Source organism: Chrysochloris asiatica, unplaced genomic scaffold, assembly GCF_000296735.1.
Source record: "Chrysochloris asiatica unplaced genomic scaffold, ChrAsi1.0 scaffold00173, whole genome shotgun sequence".
Classification (NCBI taxonomy): domain Eukaryota; kingdom Metazoa; phylum Chordata; class Mammalia; order Afrosoricida; family Chrysochloridae; genus Chrysochloris; species Chrysochloris asiatica.
In genome coordinates, this window is record NW_006408691.1 from 3,502,965 (window position 1) to 3,524,648 (window position 21,684).

At 46.5% G+C, this 21,684-nt stretch overlaps 1 protein-coding gene across 1 annotated transcript in view; it reads left to right on the forward strand.

Annotated features, from left to right (window-relative positions):
* The window catches only part of PRDM16 (PR domain containing 16), a 421,338-nt gene that overhangs the window by 359,169 nt on the left and 40,485 nt on the right, over nucleotides 1-21,684 (forward strand). The window contains exons 7-8 of the mRNA XM_006871783.1: nucleotides 1,467-1,601; nucleotides 16,470-16,572. Coding sequence (XP_006871845.1) covers nucleotides 1,467-1,601; nucleotides 16,470-16,572 — 238 coding nt within the window. The remainder of the gene's footprint in view (nucleotides 1-1,466; nucleotides 1,602-16,469; nucleotides 16,573-21,684) is intronic.

Consider the following 21,684-nt stretch of genomic DNA (forward strand, 5'->3'; position numbering starts at 1 on the left):
GAGTCCCAGTACATTTATAGTGTTAGCCACCACCTCCATCGAGTCCCAGTACATTTATAGTGTTAGCCACCACCTCCATCGAGTCCCAGACTTTCTCTGCACCCCAAAAGGAAACATTGAACTAAACCATACCATAAATAGTTAGCCCCCATTCCCTTGTCCCCAATCATTAGCACCCATCACAGTCTCTGTGGATTTGCATATTCTGACCATTTCATCTTAATGGAATCCTGCACCAAGAGTATTTTACGGCTGTCTTCTTTCGCTCGGCATAACGCTTTTAGGCCTTATCTGTGTGGTAACATGTCTCAATCCTTCATTCCTTTCAGAGCTCACTAGTGTTCCATTAACGAGCTCTGGTAGCGTACAGGTTACAAATTGGGCTGTTAACCTCAGGGTCAGCAGTTCAAAACTACCAGCTGTTCCGCGGGAGAAAGAGGAGGTTTTCTGCTCCCATAAAGATTTACAGCCTCAGAAACCCTGCACAGGGTCGCTATGAGTCGGAACCGACTCCACAGCACATAACAACAACAACAAGTGTTCCATTGTGTGTATAGACAAGATTTTGTTTCTCTGTTCATCTGTGGATGGCCACTTGGGTTGCTTCCACCTTGTGGCTGTTGTAGATGGTGCTACAGTGAATCTGAGTGTACACGTGGCTGGCCGCATCGCTGTTTCCAAGTGTCTTGGGCGTACACCTAGGAGTGGAATTGCTGGGTCATGTGATCATTCTGCGTTTAACTTTGGAAAGAGCTGCCACACTGTTTTCTACAGTGACTGCACCAGCCTACATTCCCACCCGACATGTATTAAGGTTCTTGTGTCTCCACAGCCTTGCCAACACTTGGCATTTTGGGGTTTTATTTTTGTTGGAGGGGTGGGGGTGATTTGGAATTGTTTTTTATTACCTTTTCCCTTTTTGCTAAGATGGGTGGCTTCCCCCACGGCCCTGACTTCACTGAGACCTTCTGACTCCCTTATTTCCCTCACCTCTGCCCACCTGGACTCCCCTGCCACATGACTACCTATGTCCACCAGGATGCCCCATCTACCTGGATACACCTGCCCATGCAAACTCCCTGTCAAATGAGTACTGTGTCTACCTGGGCACCTTGTTATTCTGCATCTTCTGCCAGTGCAGCCTTTCTACTTCTCAGCATGAGAAAGAAGCCTCTGCTTTCTCCCCAGGGGGGCAGTCTTGCAGGGAGGGAAGGAAGCCTCTGCTAGGGTTCTCTTTCTCACCTGGCCAGAGCAGTGAGAAAAAGGAAAACATGTCCCCAGCCTCTCTGTTAACCATCGAAGACTCCTGGACACAGACAGGCTGTGGCCAGTTGGTGTCCGGGATTGAGCTGCCTTCCTATCCCAAAGCCCACACCACCTGGTGGCTGGTTGGGCAGGTGCCCAGTATGTAGACTCCTACAGATGAGACACCTCTGACCCTCTTTGTCCTCTCTCTTCCTGAGCAGATTTCGGAAGATCTAGGTGGAGAGAAGTTCTGTGTGGACACTAACCAGACCGGGGCCAGCAGTTGGCTCAAGTACATCCGTGTGGCCTACTCCCGTGATGACCACAACCTCATCATGTGCCACGTGAACGAGCAGGTAGGTCCCAGTTTGCACACAGGGACTCGCCCCCAGAATTGGCTGAGGTACAAGCGAAAGCAGCAGAGCTGATGGAGGGTGCCAAGGTGAAGCTCCCCCCCACCCCCACCACCACCACCACCACCCAGATAGCTCCTATGGCTAAGCTGGTCCTAGATAGAAGTGGCAGCACTACATTTCTGGGTCTTCCATCCACACAGTCTCACTTGGCACTGCCCCCTCTATGCACCCTGTTAAAGCTTCCTGGGGGCCTTTGATCTGTGGCCTCTTCCAAGGCCACTGGGGCTCTTGAGTAGGGAGGTGATGGTTGGTGTGAAGAAAAACAGCCGGCATCACTAACTCAGAGACTACAATCACTCAAGTCTCTGCATGTACTGTTGCCAGCGAAACACGAGAGCTGCAGAAAACAGAAACTGTACACACGAGAATTGCGGCTCAATGGCAGACACTGCTTACCCAAGGTCTCCCAATGGGCTCAGTGCCTGGCTGGCTCCAAGAACCAGATCGTGGCCCAGCCAGCCTGGTGAGGTAACTGCTGTGGTCTGGCCCAGAGCCCTGTCCCCCAGTGAGGGAACCCATGTGATTCCTAGGCTACATGGTTGTGACGAGGAGCCCACATCTCTCCACCTGCTCCAGCCATAGGAGGAAGACGATGAGCCCTAAGTTTACTGAGCTCCCATGGTCGGTGGCTTGTCCTCACTACCTGGGGCTGCGGTCATCAAAATGTTACTGCCTGCAGCTGACAGGCCCACACCCACCAACCCAAGAGAAAAGAAGATGGGAGGTTCTTTGCCTCAAGAAGGCAGTTTGCCTCCAGAGTCAAGGGCCATGAGGACACAGATGGGTTTACTCAGTTGAGTCCTTTCATTCTAACTTGTGCATGACTTCTGGGAGCCCTCCCACACCCGTGGAGCCGAGTCATGGCTTTGCCCTGTGTTCTCAGAGTACCAGCTCTTCCGAAGACCTGGGGCTCCGGTCCTCTTCAACAAGGAGATTCCTCTGACTCTGTAATATTTGGGGAGTTGTAACTTCATTTGCAAAAAAAAAGAGTCTATGGCTTTCAAAGATTTTTCTTTAAAGTGGTAACAATTGCAAAACATGGTCAATGGGATCAATATCACTGAACTGTGCAGATCAATATAGTTGAAATGGCAAGTGGTTTGTCATATTTACGTCACCCAATCACTTTTTTTTTTTAAGAATATATAAAGACACCATTCTGGGTGGCTGCTAGAGGAACAAAACTAGAACCTTAGGTTTTCCTGACTGTAGACCCACACAAGGAGACCTGGTGGCACCATGGTTAAAGTGCTCAGCTGCTAACTGAAAGGTGAGCAATTTGAACCCACCAGTCGCTCCTGAGGAGAAAGATGTGGCAGTATGCTTCCATAAAGATTATAGTCTTAGAAAACCTACAGGGTCACTGTGAGTCCAAATTGATTCAACAAAATGGGTTTCGTGGAGATCCACATAGGTGACAAGTCGTGAAGTGAGAGGTCAACAAATGTGTGAAGCCCTGGATATAAAAAGAAGAAGAAGAAAAAAAGTTGTTTCAAAGACCACGTAACAAAGAGTAACTTCTTACATGGCCTATGCAAGTCATCTAACGGGGCTCAAACCTCTTGACATGAGAAATGATTTTGCAGAAGGAACACAGGTGCCAGGACTCAGGAGGCCTGGACTCCCCAGAAAGCTGTGGGCAACACTGATACATTTGTTGAGACTCCATTTGGTCCTGGGCTGGGGCTGGGCCAAGTAGTCAAGCAGTCCCTCAGCTGGTCCCAGCTAGTGCTGGCCACCAGGATACCACCAGAAGCATGAATTCTCCTCTGCTTCCAGGTTAACTATGACCTTCAATTAGAACCCCAAAACTTAGGGGAAATGTTTACTTATTGCAAAACATTCAGTAAGTCCCCAAGTTAAGGATGGACAACTTATATTTGAGGACAGACTGCCCCATAAAGCCTATTATATTAAAATTATTGAGTTAAAGACAATGGTTCCAAATAAGGAACGCAAGCACTGCTCTGTGACCCTTGTGGAAACATTGCGTGGTGCCCGCATTTGTCAGCTTGAAGAAGAGAACGCCGCCTACCTTTTTAAGTCGGATCATGTTGCCACTAACACTGTGTGGAGTGTATAGCGTTGTTTTTGGCTTACATTTTTCTCTTAGTTACCCTTGTAACCCTGCCTTCAAATTGTAAATCTGATGTAAGTGCTGGTGAGGCATCAAAAAAAAAAAAAAGAAAAGAAAAGAAAAATATTTGAGAAAGAAGACCAGGACCTAAAAAACATCCAGAAGTGAAAAAAATTTTGAAGCAAGAGTCAGCTGAAGCCTTTTGTCTCATTGAAGCAGAAATGGCGATGTTAGAGGAGCAAGATCCTAACACAGAGAGGTTTTACTATAGTTATCGTATATCCCTGGATGCCTACTTCAAGAAATTAACTCCGGTTGTAAATACTTCCTCTCCATCAGCTGAATCAAGCCTCGGCTCTCCAGCGCAGATACATCATCTTTAACAACTTCTTCTAAATTATCCAATTAATAATGCTACCCTAACTCCTCACACTGCACCTTCAGATAAATAAGACATTGATGATTCATTCCATAGTATCTTTTAATCATATCTTTTTTCCTTTGGGTTTTTTTGTTGTTTTGTTTTGTTTTGTATCTGTACTGTTTTGGTGTCCTGGTGGCACTGCGGCACTGCAGAATAATACACCTGGACCACAAAGTCAGTTTGAACTGCAAGGTCAGTGGATTCAAACGCACCAGCTGAAGGACCGCTCTGAGTTACCGACTCCATGGCACTTAACAACGGCAACATACTGTTTTCAGAATGCTTTCTTCAATTTGTTTATAGTACTATATACATTCGAACATATACTTACACACACAGTTTCTCTCTCTTCAGTACAGTACTATATATATAATTACTTTGAAGACCCCCAACGAGATGGATCAGCCATGTGGCATCATTGATGGCGTCAAGTGTGGCAGCGGTAGTGAGGTTGGCCCAGGATCGGACATTGTTTCGTTCTGCTGTGCATGGGGTCGCTATGGCACCTGACAACAACAACAACTATTGTTATTGTTGTTGTTGTATTGCTCCAAGAGAGAAAGATGAGGCTTTCTGCTCTTGTGAAGATTCATAGCCTCAGAAACTCTATATAAGTTTGCTATGAGTTCAAAGTGACTCAACAGCACCTCATCAACCACCAACCAATCATTATTTCATTTTTAAAATGTTTTCGGGAGCCCAGTGGCATTGTAGAGCAAGCACTGGACTGCTAGCCACAAGGTCAGCAGTTCCAGCCCACCAGCCTCTCCAAGATGAGGATTTCGATCCTATAAAGCTTTGTTGTTGTTTTTGTTGTTAAATGCCATCAAGTCAGTTCCAACTGATAGCAAATCTGGGTTTGAACTGCTGACTTTGTGGTTCACAGTCCAGTGCTGACCCTACAGCACCACACACAAGTTCCTGCAATGATTTGTAAGCCTTGAAAATCCTGTACAGGGTTGCAGTGAGTTGGAAACCAACTCTACAGCACTTAACAACCTAACACCAAGATGTTCCGTGTATTTGGAAATGTTTTATATATATGTTGTTGTTAACGGCCGTCAAGTCGGTTCCAACTCGACCTTGTGGTTCAAACTGACTTTGCGGTCCAGTATTTATCCTACAGCACCACACGAAGACTCCAGTTTTATAGAGCGAGAAATGTCAAATATATGCTATATAATAAGACAAACATTTGGCTACCTGATGCCTAAATAGAAACTGTATGTACCTGTTCTGACTTACCTACGAATTCAACTTAAAGACAGACTTCGAAATGGATCTCATTCATAGCCCAATGACTGCTTTTAATACAGAACCAAAGGAGTTCTGACAGTGTAATGGTAAAGTACTCTTCTACTAACCGACACACTGGTAGCTCAAATCTGCCCAGCGGTTCCACAGGAGAACTACCTGCTAATCGGCTCCCGTAAAGATGATGACCGTGGACCAGTTCTAGCTTGTCTTATGAGGTTCTTGAGTCAGAATCAACAAGACGGCACCTGGCAACAACAAAAATGCAGAAATAAGTGAAATGGCTATCTTAACAATTAAACCCAAATGTTAAAAAAACAAAAACACCTTTGTCTACTTCTTCCAGATGAAAGTGAAATTTGAGTGAAGGAGAATTGGATTAAATACATCCGTTGGATGTAGAGACCTCGTGCGTGGGTCCCTTGGTTGTCCGTTCAGAAGTTGAGAGGAAGTAGGAACCCTGGTGTAGTGCTGTAGGATAAGCACTGGACTGCAAGGTTTTTTGTACTGCAAACTCGGCAGTTCAAACTTAATCAGCTGCTTCTCAGGGACCCTGAACAATGAGAATGCTGAGGGGCCAGGGCTGGGACCAAGATTCCGTGGGTTGCAGATTAAGCTAGTAAAAGATCCAGATTTTTATTTAAAAAAATAAATATTTATTAAAAACCAGTTTGAATTCAATTTGAACAGTAAAGAGGGTATTTTTTATGCAGCAACCTTATTTGAAAATAAACAGATGTATTTAAAAATAAATAAATAAAAAACCCTGGGGAGCAGGAGACAGCCAAGTTGACCAGGAGGATGGATTAAAGAGATCCTCAGGTACCTGACTGCTGGAATGTCAAACATCAAAAGAAATCAACAAATTATGGGATGCATTTTCCTATGACTGATAACAATAATCATTTTTAAACTTTACTACTGAAAAACTATTCTCAGAAGCATATGGACTCTCAGTAAAGATTTGCTGATGGAATGAAATGACTTTTTAAAAATATCTTTTTGAAAAGGATGTGCTAGATTTCAAACTTTTTTTTTATTTTTCCCAACAGTCTCCCAAAAAAAAAAAGAAAGAAAGAAGGGTAAATTAAACAGGAAACGTTTCAGCTCCCTGATCCCAACCACGGAGAAGAAGGTCTCTGTCAAATGGCAGTGACATTTTAACCCTATGAGTACCTAAAATAAAAACATCCCTGAAATGTTGATAATAAAACATTTCTGAAGACAGTCTTCTCTTTAAGAAGGAAACATTATATTATATTAATATCCCAGGATCCTAGGAGTTTCCATCAGGATTTCCTGGCCCTTATGAATTCTGGTGTGGTGCTGTGGGTTAAAGCACTGAACCTGAACCGAAAGATCGGTTTGAACCCCAAAGTCAACGGTTCAAACTCAACCAGCCACTGCTTGGAAGCCCTATACAGAGTTCCTATGAGTCAGAACTGACTCGAGGCACTTAAAAACAACAATGGGTCCTCATGGGAGCCTGCTGTGGTTTCACACAATGAGCACTAGACTGTGAACCACAAGGTCTGCAGTTCAAACCAGACTGCTGCTCCGCAGGACAAAGATGAGGCTTTCTGCTCCCTCGCAGGTTTCAACCACAAAAACTCTGCAGGATCACTATGGGTCGGACTTGACTCAATGACATTTAACAGCAACAGTGGGTCCTCACAAACAAAAGTGAACTTTCTCACACACACACACACACACACACACACACTCACAAACACACACTTGAACAATCTCTCACTGTTTTTCACACACACACCAAGATAAATGAATCATATCTTACCTTTCTGTCTCTTTGCCATTTTCTGAGTGTATCTCTCCCTATCTCTTTTCTCTTTCTCTGTCACACACACATAAGTGAACAACGTATTTCTCTGTCTCTCCCTTTTCATCTTTCTCTCAGTCTCTCCCTTTCTCTCAGTCACTCCACCAGTACACTCTCTTATACACATTTGTTGTTATGAAGTGCCATTGAGTCGGTTCCAACTCATAGTGACCCTGTGTAGGTTTTCCTAGGAGCAGCTATTGAGTTTGAACCGCCGACCTTGTGGTTCAAACCGACCTTGCAGTCTAGCACATTAACCCACAAAACCACACCAGGACTCCCTGACACACACATGTTGTTATTGTGAAGTGCCATTGAGTTGGTTGCGACCCATAGCAACCTTGAATAGGGTTTCTGAGGAGCAGCTAGTGAGCTTGAACCGCCGACCTTGCAATTCAAATGGCCTTGCAGTCTGGCACATTAACCCACAGTGCCACACCAGGACTCCACATACACACCTCCAAATAACTAATGGACACCAAAAGGAAGAAATCCATGACTCAGCTCCATAATCAGTTTCCAGTTTGCCAAAAGGTCTTCAGTGGGGAAACGACTTCCTTAGCAAAGTGTCAACCCTGCCATGCAGCTTGGGACATAGGGCCTTTGCCCTGATTTCCAGAGAAGAAAGGAAACGAGTCAGAAGATGACTTCAGCTTCCTGGAGAGAATATTCTGGAACACACAGCCATCAGAGAAGACGTGCCCCTGACAGGCAGAGGAGAGAGGCAGCTCTGAACTGGGAGCTCAGGTTTCATGCAGGTGGGGTTCTGGCTCTGTTTTCCTTCTGAGCCTTCCGCTAGGCATCAGGACTTGTGCCAATGTGGGTGCCTGGGTTCCTGACATCCTCAGGACAAATGAACTCAACAGTAGCAGAGGGAAGGACAAGGGCATCCCCCCAGCCTATCTCGGGCTCCTCCCAGCCTCAACTGGCTGAAGAGATTCCCATGGCCACATGGGTTCCAGAGTTAGACTCAGCCCTTACACCCCCTGTGGGTACCCCATAGAGTGGGGGGTTTCCAGCTGTGTCTCGGAGTAGTTGGGGAGCCTAGGAAGCTGGGCACTGAAGTGCCTACAGGTAGAACTGACCAATGGCCAGGCCTCAATCCCCTAGGAACCTACTCTGGCCACATCCCCACCTACATACTCTGAATCCCTGCCTCCACATAGAAGTTTGGAGACCTCAGGGAAGAGAAACCGGGAGAGACAGGCATGACAAAAGTGTACTCTGGAGCTCAAAAGAGGTTAGCGTGTGCCTGCTGAGTTCTTCAGAGGACTCGTTCCAGTAAGCCACTCCTGACTTCTCCTGCCTCCTGTGGGAGGCACAGACACAGAGGACCCTGGCCACCTGACATACTGGATGAGCCAGAGGCTCCCTGAACACTGGTGCCGTCCACTCAGCTGCAGGGCTTAGGGAAAGCCTGGCTCCTCTGCTTGTCTGCACAGTGAAGGGTTCCCCCGCGAGGTATCATGGGTGCTATGCCTCAGGGTTTCTCAGGGGTGCAGTGGTACTTCATCACTCTGCCTCGCTCTTCTGACAGCCCCTTTGCCCTTGGTCTTGGGAGACAGGATGGGAGAGCTGAGCAACAGCTCAGGAGGAGCCATGAATTTCCTCGTGGACTCCGGGCCCCCCTCACCCTAAAGCCTTGTTGTACACACAAAGAAACCACATAGGGTCCATAACCCAGGACACCCAGCCTTCACGTCATGCATGCCCTTCCAGTACTGAAACGTCAGAGAGGGCCCAAAGACTTTCTCCAGGACTTTCAGAGGTGGCCAGAAAACAGGGTTTCTGAAGTCACCCATGGAGTGCCAAGACAAGGCCTTTCATTTACTTTGTCATCTCAGCATGAACCGGAAGGCAGAGTCAAGCCTACAGGGATCTCTGATCCCTCTGGGTGGCCTGACACCCCCCCTACACACACCTCCTGACACCATTGCTCCCTTCTCAACCTCCTCCTCCCCACTCCCAATTTCCCAATTCTAGCGCCCACTCCTCTTATGGGAAAAGTCAAGAACCACCCTGAGTGGTTCTTGCTCCCACAATTACGAGCCAACAAGTTGGTTGGAAATATTTCTGGAGAGACAGGCAGGGTCTGTTCCTGAATTTGTTTTAATGTTCAGAAAGAAAACAAGAGGAGGGGCAGAACATGCCCTGGGAGGAAGCAGAGGTGGGAAGAGGACTGTTCACCGTGTAGCTCTTTAAAAAAAACAACATTGCCTCAACAAGGAGAGAAGGTTGGTGGGATGTCGAGTGGCCAGGAAGGCAGAGGACATTGTGAGATGGGGCTACAGCCACAATTACATGTTGGGGAGCAGAATTCTAGGGCTCCAGGCCCCAGCACATCACAAAAGGGCCACCTCGGCTCACAAAACACAGCTCAAATCAGCCCAGCACAGCCAGTCCCTCTGGCTGGCTGGCTGGCTGGCTGGCTGGTCATCAAGAAAACACCAAGGACACCAGCTATCCCAGGGGCAGAAGAGAGGACCAGCTCAAGCTGGCTACCAGCAAGCCGCGGGAGAACCAGCCGATTGCACTAAAGCTGTGCACAAGGGGCCGGGTCCCCCCAAAGTGGAAGTAGACAAGACTAATCTCTTTCTCAGAGTGCGATATACAAAGGTATTTTATTAGAAGATTAGCCAACTGATAGCCACGCAGACAGCACTCCTGAGAACCAGCCCCCGGCTTTTAATGAAAACCTGGTGCTGCTTGGACCAAGGGTATTTTTCCTTTTACTTTCGTTTCCTTCTCCCCTACTCCCACCCCCCAACGCTGTCGGTCCCACTTGTCTGTTGAAGCATGTGATCTGCCAGGGTTGGAATTTTCAACTGAGGGGCATCAGACATCCATCACCTTTTGCTCACCGCCACCCCCAACATTACAGGCACGCTTTCTTTTTCTCTTTGTATTTGTTGCCCACAATTTCCTAATTTAAAATCTTGAAACAAATTTGCCAAGTTAAATGTTGGCTTTCAACAATTAGATAGCATTTTCCCCCTTTGAAACAAGGAGGCCATAGGCAGGGGGATTCATTTTTGCCTTTCCCAACCCGTTGACAAAAGACTTTCAAAATATTATCAAATTTGTTGTGATTCAGAAAATGGCCACATTGTACCCAGCTCTCTTTAGAGCAAATGGAGCCTCATTTTGGCCAGGAACAGAGACGAAATTACCTGCTGTCATCATTTGCTGGGATTTATATTCTTTTTCTTCCTTATCAAATGGAACATTTCATTGGGAGAAACCATTTAAGAACAACAAAGATAATTTCAGTGTGGACTAAGAATTTAGATATGCATAAATAGTCTCTAGATCCCAACTTTGCAAGTAAGAAAAAGGATAAGTACACAAAAGGTCTTCAGTGCCTAAACTGCTACAGAGGTACCAGAATATCTAACAACAAATGTGAAGATTTCGGCACAAATAAAATTGCTGCAGCAACCTGTGGTGAGAGAGGAACATGGCAAATCCCGAGGACCTCTCCAAGTAGCTTTTTCTTCCCTGAAGCCGAAGGAGGAATGGCCTGTATGTCCCTGGAGCCCTCAGACACTGCCGAGGCCCGAACTGCTGTTTCCCAGCTCTGAGAAAGCAGGCCAGCAGATCAACCAGAGGAAGGCTCGCTCCCAAAACGAAAGCAGAAGAAATCGAAATAAAGACCTGCTGGACCTTGGAGCCTTGCTAGGTTTCTTTTGTAAGACCAAATGCTCAGTAAGCTCCAGAGCACTAGATACCCCCCAGCTCATTCCCAGAGGGAGAGGGGGACAGCAAGTTATTAAAGTACACAGTGAGACTCCCAAAACCAATGAGTAACAAGGCAATGTTGGGACCCACCTAATCTTTGCAGGGGTCTCTGGGAGACAAGAAACACCCAGGAAAACCCTCAGACCAACCGTTTTTCTGGACGGACGGGCCGAGAGGCAGATCGGGTCATTAACAGAATTTGCTTTTCAGCCACGGTTTTAGAGGAATACAAATTCTGCTTGAGCCTTTTGTGAGAAAAGCCCTTGTTCGATCATGCCAGAATGTTAACCAATTCAAACACAATTGGATTCAGAAATCCAGGATGGAGAGAAGGTTTTTTGTTTGTTGTGTTGTGTTTTGTTTTAAGATAGCATGTTGAAAAAATTTTCATCTATTTTCCTCAAACACCCCTTTAAAGTTTTTCAAACGGGTGAAAGAGGAAAGAGTAACCCAAATCCACCTGGTCAATTTGGTATTTAAAAAAAAAAAAATGATTTGTCCCTGGGAGGAAGAGAAATAGTCTTAATATATATTCTATCTTGTGACTTTTCATTCACTCTAGTTATCTTTACCCAGAAAAAATATTGGGGGGGGGGGGGTCACTTATTTAAATTATGAATTTCTAAGATTAGTAGGTCTGAAAATTGTGGGACTTAAGTATTCATATTATTTGAAAATAGAATCTTTTCTTGTGAATTAATTTGATATTTACCCCCAAAAAATCTTAAGGAACTCTAAAGAGAAAAAAATCCAAAGCTGACAACCACTGTACATTTGAAATATTTCTTTGTCTTAAAGAAGGTCGCTGGGGGAAAAAATGATGCTCATTTTCATAAACGGTTGGGTCTTAAATGAATCCGACCTATGCTAAATCCAACTTTTCTCAAGCAATTTCTCTGTCTTTTGTTGAGAAAGCGGCCATGATTTATTTGTCATAGAAACTCGTTTACCTACAAGGAGCTGCCTGCTTGTGTCTGGAGAGAGATGAAAAAGGAAACAAACAGGCAAGGTAACCCCAAAGATAGTTGTAATTCTGAGGACCTGTTTTTTGGTAGTGTTAGCCACATTGAATAAAGGCATTGTGGTTGCAGAGAGAGCTTGAAGTGTTGAAACAAGGACTCGACTTCAGCTCAAGTTCTGTTTGGCATCATTATTTTTTAAAGCCGGTTTAGAGCAGACATTTATTGGAGCTAGTAAACTCAGCTGTTGTTAAGCTCTTCCCCACCCCCAGATCCCGTAAACCAAAGAGAAAATTCCAGCTCAGCCTTGCCTAATGCCGCACTACTGAAGGAAGTATGCAGGCATGATTGGATTCTTGTAAAGGATGTAACTGTTTAGAAATAAGCATGAAAACTTCCATGTTGTCACCTAAGCAAATGTCCGGTTCTTTTTCCTTTTCTGGGGCTGGTCACTCTTCAGGGAAGACTAAAGAGATTTGGGATTTCTTTTGCTGGAGGAACAAACCTCTCCCTCCCCTCTTCTGAAGCTCTTCATGCCAGCCTGTCTTCCAGGTTCAAGTGGCCAGCATCTGATCCACAGAGGGACACAGAATGAAAGGAAGGTTCTCAACCACTCTAGGAATGTATAGGAGACTGCTGTAAGAATTCACTGCAACCTCCAGGAAGGGCCCCACGCAGTACAGTAAATATACAATTTGTACCTCCTCTGCCACCAGCAGACAAGGCCCAGGCGGTTCCTGCGGCCTTTGTCCCGGGAAGTTGCTAGACCCTGGGGACCGGGGGCTGACTGGGGCTTGTGCCTGCGCACGGATCTGGCAGATAGGCCTTTTGTAACGATTTAGAACATGTGAAAACTCCCGCTTCTGTGTTCGATCAAGGTGGCCCCCTGCTGAAGGTAAAGTCAGGCAGGCTCAGTTTGGGAAGTTTGCAGGTCACTTTCCTCCTCCCTCCGGAGATGGCAGGTCACCTCAGGGAACCACCGCCACCCCCACCGCGCCTGGCCGGGTCCTGAGATTAGCACTAATAGCCATTAATACCACCCTCTGCGGCTCAAAGTCCAGGCGGCCTCCGCAGGCGTCCGCCATTGCCCGGGCCTCGAGACTGTCCTCTGTGTCCTGGGTGGAGGGCGGTGAGGATGCAGATCGCGCGTGTGAAACCCTTGGAGCTTCTTCCCTCCGTGGAAACCAAGATCTGCCTCCGAGTGGTTCAGAAAAGAGAGGTGTGGGGTGATGGTCTCCCAGAGTCCAGGCAGTCTTGAGAAGATGGAAGGGAAGAGGGTTCCCAGGGGTTCCGGGAGTACCAATCCCCAGAGGGATAAGCAGTGTGGGGTACTGGGCATCAGGGTGCCCGGGCCAGTGAGGGGGGTGGGGGGTAGGGGGATATGAGCTAGTGAGGTCAGAGGAAGGAGGCGGGCCGCGCCCATCCCTATCCCCTGCCACTGCCCAGGCATGAGTGTAGCGGGTAGCCTGGCTCCGGTGGAGGAGGCTTCTGCCTGGAGCGCTGCTCCGGGACCAAGTCCCTAAGGCGGCGGTGCGGGGCGGTGGGAGGCTTAGGCCGGGCCAACATTGCCCTCTAACGGGGACTGCGGGAGAGGAGCTGCTGCACTGCCGCTTCCCACTCTGCGCCTGAGCACCTGGGCAGCCCGGCACCCAGAGGTCAGTATTAAATCTGCGCTCGCTCGCTGAGCTAATGCCCGTGCGATAGCGCCTGCTGATGGATAACCCCGGACTGCCCTCTTCCGCGGTGTTATCCCGGATTCTTCCCTGCTCTGGCCGCATCCTGCCTGATATTTTTTTTAACAATTACCCAACCACTGTGCTACAATTTATTTTTATTTTTTTTTTTTGAGAAAATACAAAAACAAGAATCTTAATAACAATGAGTTGAGTTGGAGAAGTTAAATGGTGAGACTTTCACTATTTTCCATTTTAAAATCTCATCATTATTGTAATGGCTTACCTGAGAATGGTTGCCAAATACTTCCCCTGAATACCTTGGAAAGAACTTGGCATGTGGCTGCTTTTCGCTGTCTGGGAACCCTGGAACAATACCCAAATCAGCTTTGGTGCCACACTGAGTCCCGCCTGTCCACATGAGTTACTGATGTCTTCTGGGGTTATTCAGGACTGGGTGTTTGTGATACAGTTGACAACTGGGGAGATAGAGTGATGAAGGGAGTACTCTCTGGGCTCTGGGGTACCTGCTGCAGATGTTTCCCTGGGAGAAAGGGGAAAGACATGGGGCACTCGGAACCAGCTGCTGCTGAGAAGCCTGACTTGGTCCCAGCCGTCCTGTGATCTGGAAACCAGAACATGGCAAGGACTGCCACCCACCTCAACCAGAAACCCTGCCCTCCCCAGTCTCCACCAGCCCTGTTTTCATAGATGCTCCACTCCCTTCAGGACGCTGGGTACTTTGCATCCTCAACCCTTCATCCTCTAGAGAAGCAGGCCAGTGATTGAGAACCTTCCATTCGGAGGTCGCAAGGAGCTCTGGTAGCGTAGTGGTTACGAATCAGGCTGCGAACCTTAAGGTCAGCGGTTCGAAACTACCAGCCACTCCGCGGGAGAAAGATGAGGCTTTCTACTCCCGTAAGGATTTACACCCTCGGAAACCCTGTACAGGGTCGCTATGGGTCGGAACCGACTCGACGGCACTTAACAACAACAACAACATTCGGAGGTCGCAGGGATGATAGATCTGGCCTGGGTCTTTCCTCAGCTTCCCAACCAGGCCTCTGGGGGCGCATGCAGACCTTGGAAGCCCCGTGGTCCGTATTATCTCATTGGGGACTGACGACTAACATATGGGCCAAGGTGGTCCATAGAGGATTATCCTAAACAAATTGCACCCCTGCCCTATGTTTCTGGATTAAGATTTGCCCGCCCTTGATGTCAACCCTATTCACTTCAGAAGTCCCATTCGGAGGTCCTGGTCTTCATAGAGGGCCGGGGGTTCTGAGGCAGGGTCTGACAGAGGTACTAGAGACCCAGGCCTACAATGCCCATTCCCCAGGCTCTGTCACTGACAACTCTTGCCATGCCCCACTTTCTGGATAGAGTTTTCTTAATCTCGCCCGCCACATCAACTTTCCAAAGCAGACTTTGCTTTTCTAAGAGATACATCGGCACGTTAGAGTTGACATGAGTCAAAAATGTGCTGCTCAGAGCACTGAACAAAACATTCCAAATTAAGTTCCCCAAGACCTCCGGACTTGCTCTCCATCTGTAGACTCTGTTCTGAGGCCAGCACATACCTCCCTTCCACCGTCCCTCACCGATGGCCCCTTGTACTAGGCCAGCTTATGGCCACCTTCAAATCTAAAAAAAAAAAAAAAATTTATTGCCCTTAAGGGAAGTCCAACTCACAGCAATTGGATAGGACAGAGTAAGGCTGTTCCATGGGATTTCCAAGGCTGTAAATCTTTACAGGAATATACTGTAGCATCTTTCTCCTACAGAACAGCTGGTAGTTTTGAATCAGCTTGTAGTTAGCAGCCCAATGCCTAACCCACAGTGCCACCAAGGCTCCTATGACCACCTTTAATAAAGGTCTAAGAACTGCAAACCACAAGATGCGCAACTCAAGCCTACCACTCACTCTGCAGTAGAAAGATGAGGCTTCCTGCTCGTATAAAAATTTTAAAAGCCTTGGAAACCCTATACAGGATCACTATGAGTCAGAACCAACTCGAAGGTACTAACAACAGGGTTCATTCATGACCCTCCTAGACACCAAGGCCACCCCCAAAGGAGCAAAAAGTGTCTCACTTGCATACATGCTAATGAAAGAAACTCAAGAAAAAGCCCAGGCCTCACTTCTTATAAAAAGAATCATTTTCATCAATGCCCAACCCCCACCCCCAGAACATATCCAAGGTCTGCAGGTAGCATACTGTGTGGTGCTGAGGGTTAATGCGCCAGACTGCAAAGCCGTTTGAACTGCAAGGTCGGCAGTTCAAGCTCACCAGCCGCTCCTAGGAAATCCTGTACAGGGTTGCTATGGGTCGGAACCGACTCGACGGCACTTAACAACAACAATAGCCTAAAGGTTGTCAGTTCAAACTTACCCAGTGGTGCCATGAAAGAAGGCTCTGGCAATCGGCTTCGGTAAAGATTGAAGCCAAGAAAGCCCTATGGAGCAATTCCCATCTGTAACACGAGCTCGCCATGAGTTTGGACATGATTCCATGGCAAAGGCTGCTTGTTTGCTTATTTGAAAGGAGGACATACCCTGATGATCAGAAATTTAGTCGCAAATTCTCGCCTATTTGATGCTGTGCACCTTCACAATTATCAAAAACTGTTTTAATATAATTTAAAGGAAATTTCAGTCCTGTCGAGCATATTCTGCAGATGTTCCAGAGGGGGCGCCTCTTAGTGATAATTAGAAGGCAACTCAAGTGACCCTTCTGGGGCTAGCCTCTCCAATTAGCAGCGTCCACAGGGTGCAGGGCTGACTGCTCACCAGCAACCACCACTACAGACACTTACGAGACCTCTCTGCTTTCTCATCCTAGATATATTATAAAGTCATTAAGGACATTGAGCCAGGCGAGGAGCTGCTGGTGCACATGAAGGAAGGCACCTACTCCCTAGGGACGATGCCGCCCAGTCTGGATGGTAAGCCCCCACCGAGGCTGCCTCCCCTGGCAAGGGAGCAGAGGCCACCCCAGAAGTGCCCGGGAACCCCCCAGCCCCTCATCCCTCCACACTATGTAACGAGGGCTGGCATCTCACCTCTGTACAACTGTTGCCTTTGGAAACAGTTACTATCTATCAGCTCCACATAACCTACTCCTGTTCCTTCCTCAGGGTATCCAAGTCACATCCTGAATGTTAAACTAGGGCTTGAGTTGATGCTATGTTGAATTCGCTCTCTGTTGTGTTACAATCCCAGGTGTGTTTTCTATGCATAAACTGCATTATAGCTGTCATCAGTAGCATCATTGTTTGTTTTCCTCATTACTTAAAAAAAAAAAAAATCAACAAACCAGTTCTGTGACTCAAGCACCTCTGCTCTTCCAGAACTCTGTATCCCGTGACCAGCTTCATCTCATTTAAGAAAGCAATGTCTATCCAGAGTTCGAACCAAGTCCCAAAGAATCTGATGAGAGGGTGAAATGAGGGTTTGGGGCAGGGCAGAGGTTTCTCATCAAAGTACTGATATCATTCAGCTCTTCCAAGCAAACTTTTTGGGAAGCATTCTGCATTTTTTTGCCTCTCAGCTTGTCTCTAGGTTTTTGTCTTTCCCTCCACGTGAAAGATGGGAAGAGGTTTCTTTCGTCCTTCCTGCAGACCCCAATCTGTCTGAGAGGATACCTGAGAAATTCTAATGCCAAACAGACTCATTCTTTGTAAATGGGAGGGTTATTGGGTTGTTGTTTTTTTTCTTTTTTCCCCCTCACCCACGTTGTTAAGCCCTATATCCATTCACTTTTGGGGTCCTAGGGTAGTTTTTAAATCACCAAGGAAAGGTCACTGTCAAGCAAACGGCTCCAAGTTTTCTGGCCCAGAGTCTTCTTCACAAGTGAGTAGAAAAGCCTGTGCCCGCCGACTGCAGAGCTCACAATTCCTGCCCATGCTCAGTCTGGAAAAGGAGAGATAGTTTGTTCCTTTCTATCTTTCTCCTGTCCTCTAAACACACCATGGCTTAATAATTAATACCATTAACTACAAGTTTCTCTAAGGAACCACTTGAATTCCACGGCCAGGGAGTGGCCTGGGTTTAGTAGGGAGCTGGACGTTGAAGTTAGTAGGAAGCTTCAAGACCAGTCACACAGAGCTGTGCTTTGAGTCACCCTTTCAATGGCCAAGCATGGTCCCAGTAATTAATGATCTCTTTTAATCAACAGCAGTTCCATGGCCCTGGGTTTTCTTTTCCAAAAAGGAAATCGCCACAGAAAGACAATTTTACAAGCCCAGACCTATCCGTACTTTCACCTAAAGTTTGGTTTTAATTAGGCTGTTGAGAAAAGAAAAATAAATTGCTGAGAGCTGGATAGCAGGAGGAAAACTCTCGTTTCCCTTAAAATAATTGTCGAAAAGACCTATGAATCTTAGATAGCACATGAGAACACGGAAAGATAAATCGACTTAAGGAGCATGCTTGACCAGGAAATTTCATTTGTGTAATGAATCTCCATGCTTCCAAAGGGTTTTAAAACCTTGATTCCGAACATCAACCCCCGATATTAAATAACCCGGGTCTACATTTTCCTAATAATTTATCCAACATTTGTGGGCTAATTGCTTTCCACACATAATAGTCCAACATCAAATATTTGACTTTTCATACTCTCTCCTGTCAAGATCTTTGCCTCCCCCCCAGCTAAACTCTGAATCGCACAGAAAGGAAATGCAAAAATGTTCCTCACTAAGATAATTATCATAAAAAAATCTTTTATCCCAGCCCGGGCTAAATGCAGCCAGCCCCTTATCACTGCAGGAATTTGGAGTAGGTTCTTGAGTTCCTTTGAGCTCCGAGCCTGGTAGATCAGCATGCAGATGCCACATAATTGTGTCTCCCCTCGGCTCTCTGAAGCCATTAGGCGCTGATTTATTTTTCTGTGGCATTCCTGCTCGGCCACGTGAGTGGCTGATGGAACTTTATAGACAGGCGAGGGAGGTGCAGGTTTGACAAACGTGAGACTTGCTTTGGTTTGATTTGGTTGGTTTGGAAGGAAGCTCCCCCACCCCCACCCCAGCCCATGCTCCCCACCACCAACCCCTCCAGATTTAGATGAAGAGAGTTCCTTTTGCAGCACAATATTTGTTCTTTTGTTGAAGCCGTTGCTGGGACCGATGTTCAGGTTGTTGTTGTTGTTGTTAAGTGCCACCAACACTTCCCAATCCTGCCCCATCCTCACAGTTGTCACTTTGTTTGAGGCCATTTTCACGGTCCCTGAGTCAGTCCATCTGGTTGAATGTCTTCCCCTTTTTCACAGACCCTCTACCAAGCATGAGAACGTAGGGGCTCTGTAGGATACACACTGGATTGTGAAACACAAGATTGGTGGTTTGAGCCCACCAAGCACCCTTTGGAAGAAAGATAAGGCTTTCTGCTCCCACAAAGATTTCCAGCCTCAGAAGCCCTGTACAGGGTCGCAATGAGTTGGAACAAAGTCGTCAGCACTTTACAACAGCTACCAAGCATGGTGTCCTTCTCCAAGGACTGTTGTTGTTGTTGTTAAGTACCATGGAGTCGGTTCCCTGCACAGGGTTTCCGAGGCTGTAAATTTTTACAGGAGCAGAACGCCTCAACTTTCACCCGCGGAACTGCTGGTCGTTTCAAACTGCTGACCTTGAAGTTAGCAGCCCGATTTGTAACCACTACACTACCAACATGTCCAAAGTATGTGAGACAGCCAGGTAGCCAGGAAGAGACAGGGCCCTTTTCTGTCAACAGAGAAGCAACCTCACCCTGCAATTCAAGCATGGTCTTCAATTCTGCAGCTCCATGAAGAAAGCTAATTCTCATGTCCACACACGTGTTTCCAGGCAGAGGGCAGCTGCTTTCTGATTCATTTGCTCTTAAGGTTTTCTGAGGCAACCTAGTGATACAATGATTAAGCACTAGACTACACACTGAAAAGTCAACACTTCAAACCCAGCCAGCCACTCCCTTTGAAAAAAGATCCGGCAATTTGCTTCAGTAAAGAAGCATTCACCCTTGGACACCCTATGGGGAGTTTCTACTTTGTCCTCTAGGGCCACTGTGTGTTGGAATCAGCTCAACAGCACACAAGAACAGTGACTTTTTATTTAGTTTTAGTTCATTCAGTTGTGAGGGGGAGACTTTCTCTTTTGTGGGAACTTCTTGCTTTTATGAGAAAAGAAAGGAAATGATTTCCATTCAAATGGTTTTTCTTTTTAGAAAGGTTCATGAAAACAAAAATATATATATATACATATATAAGGAGCTCTGTAGTGTAGTGGTTACAAATTGGGCTGTGAACCACAAGGTCAGCAGTTCAGAACTTCCAGCTGTTCCGCAGGAGAAAGATGAGGCTTTCTGCTCCCGTAAAGATTTACAGCCTCGGAAACCCTGTACAGGGTAGCTATGAGTCGGAACCGACTCCATGGTACTTAACAGCAACATATGTGTGTGTGTGTATATATATATATATTGTTGTTGTTGTTAAGTGCCATCGAGTCGGTTCCGACCCATAGCGACCCTGTACAGGGTTTCCGAGGGTGTAAATCTTTACAGGAGCAGAAAGCCTCATCTTTCTCCCACAGAACAGCTGGTAGTTTCAAACCGCTGACCGTAAGATTAGCAGCCCAATTCGCAACCACTACGCTACCAGAGCTTATATATAAATATATATACACACACACACATCTGGCTTGAACAGAAACCTAAATGAATGGTGGTTGTTGTTGTTGTTATTGTTGTTAAGAGCTGTCGAGTTAATTCCAACTCATAGTGACCCAAAGAAGCTCTCTGATAACCTAGTGATTACGAGTTGGGCTACTACTCTCAAGGTCAGCAGTTCAAAACTACCAGTCATTCCACTGGAGGCTTTCTGCTCCCATAAAGATTTACAGCCTTGGAAACCCTGTGCAGGGTCGCAGGAAGTGGGAACCGATTTCACAGCACATAGCCACAACCACCACCACCATCACCATAGCGACCCTGTAGAGGGTTTCCGTGGAGAGACTGGTGGGTTTGGCCAACCTTGCGATTCAAATGGAACTTGAAGTCCCATGCATGAAAACAGATGGAGGTGTTATGAAGAGGGAACAAGTGACCCCAATGTGGGAAGCTCAGAACTTGACTTGAGAGCATGTTGTGTTGGAGATCTTATGTGGCAGTAAGAGGCACCATAAACTAAGTGGGGAATTAGATGACTCTGAATACTGTTACTCATCCATATAAAATTATTGTTGTTGTTGTTGTTATGTGCCATGGAGTCGGTTCCAACTCATAGCGACCCAGTACAGGGTTTCCGAGGCTGTAAATCTTTACAGGAGCAGAAAGCCTCATCTTTCTCCCACAGAACAGCTGGTAGTTTCAAACTGCTGACCGTGAGATTAGCAGCCCAATTTGCAACCACTACGCTACCAGAGCTCCTTTCTATATAAAATGGTTGTGTTGTTTAGATAAGTAGTAAGTAAAGCCATGGGAATGTATAGTATAGGGAACAAAGCAGACAGATGGGTAAATACAATGTGATACGGTAGATGATGTCATGTTATATTATGATATAATGTAACAATCTAGTATTACAGAAGCCCTGGTGATACAATTAAGCTCTCAGCTTTAACAGCTAAAATTAGTGAAACATTTAAGTGCTTGGTCCAAACCTCCCAACCACTCTGTGTGAGAAAAAATGCGATATGACATTCTGCTCCCACAAAGATTGCAGCCTAGAAAACGTGAGGGGCAGTTGGTTCTACTGTGTCCTATAGGGTTGGTGTGAGTCCGAATTAACTCACAGGCATGTAGCAAAAATTGTTATTGTTAAGTGCCATCTAGTTGATTCCAACTCACAGCAACCCTGTATAGGGTTTCCGAGGAGAGAGTGGTGAGTTAGAACTGCCAACCTTGAAGTCCAGTGCTTATCCTAGAACTAAAAAATAATACATATTTTAAAATGGCATGGTTGTTGTTGTCAGGTGCCATCGAGTCGGAACCTACTCATAGCGACCCCATGCGCAGCAGAAGGAAACAATGTCCGATCCTGGGCCAACCTCACTACCGCTGCCACACTTGAGTCCATCAATGATGCC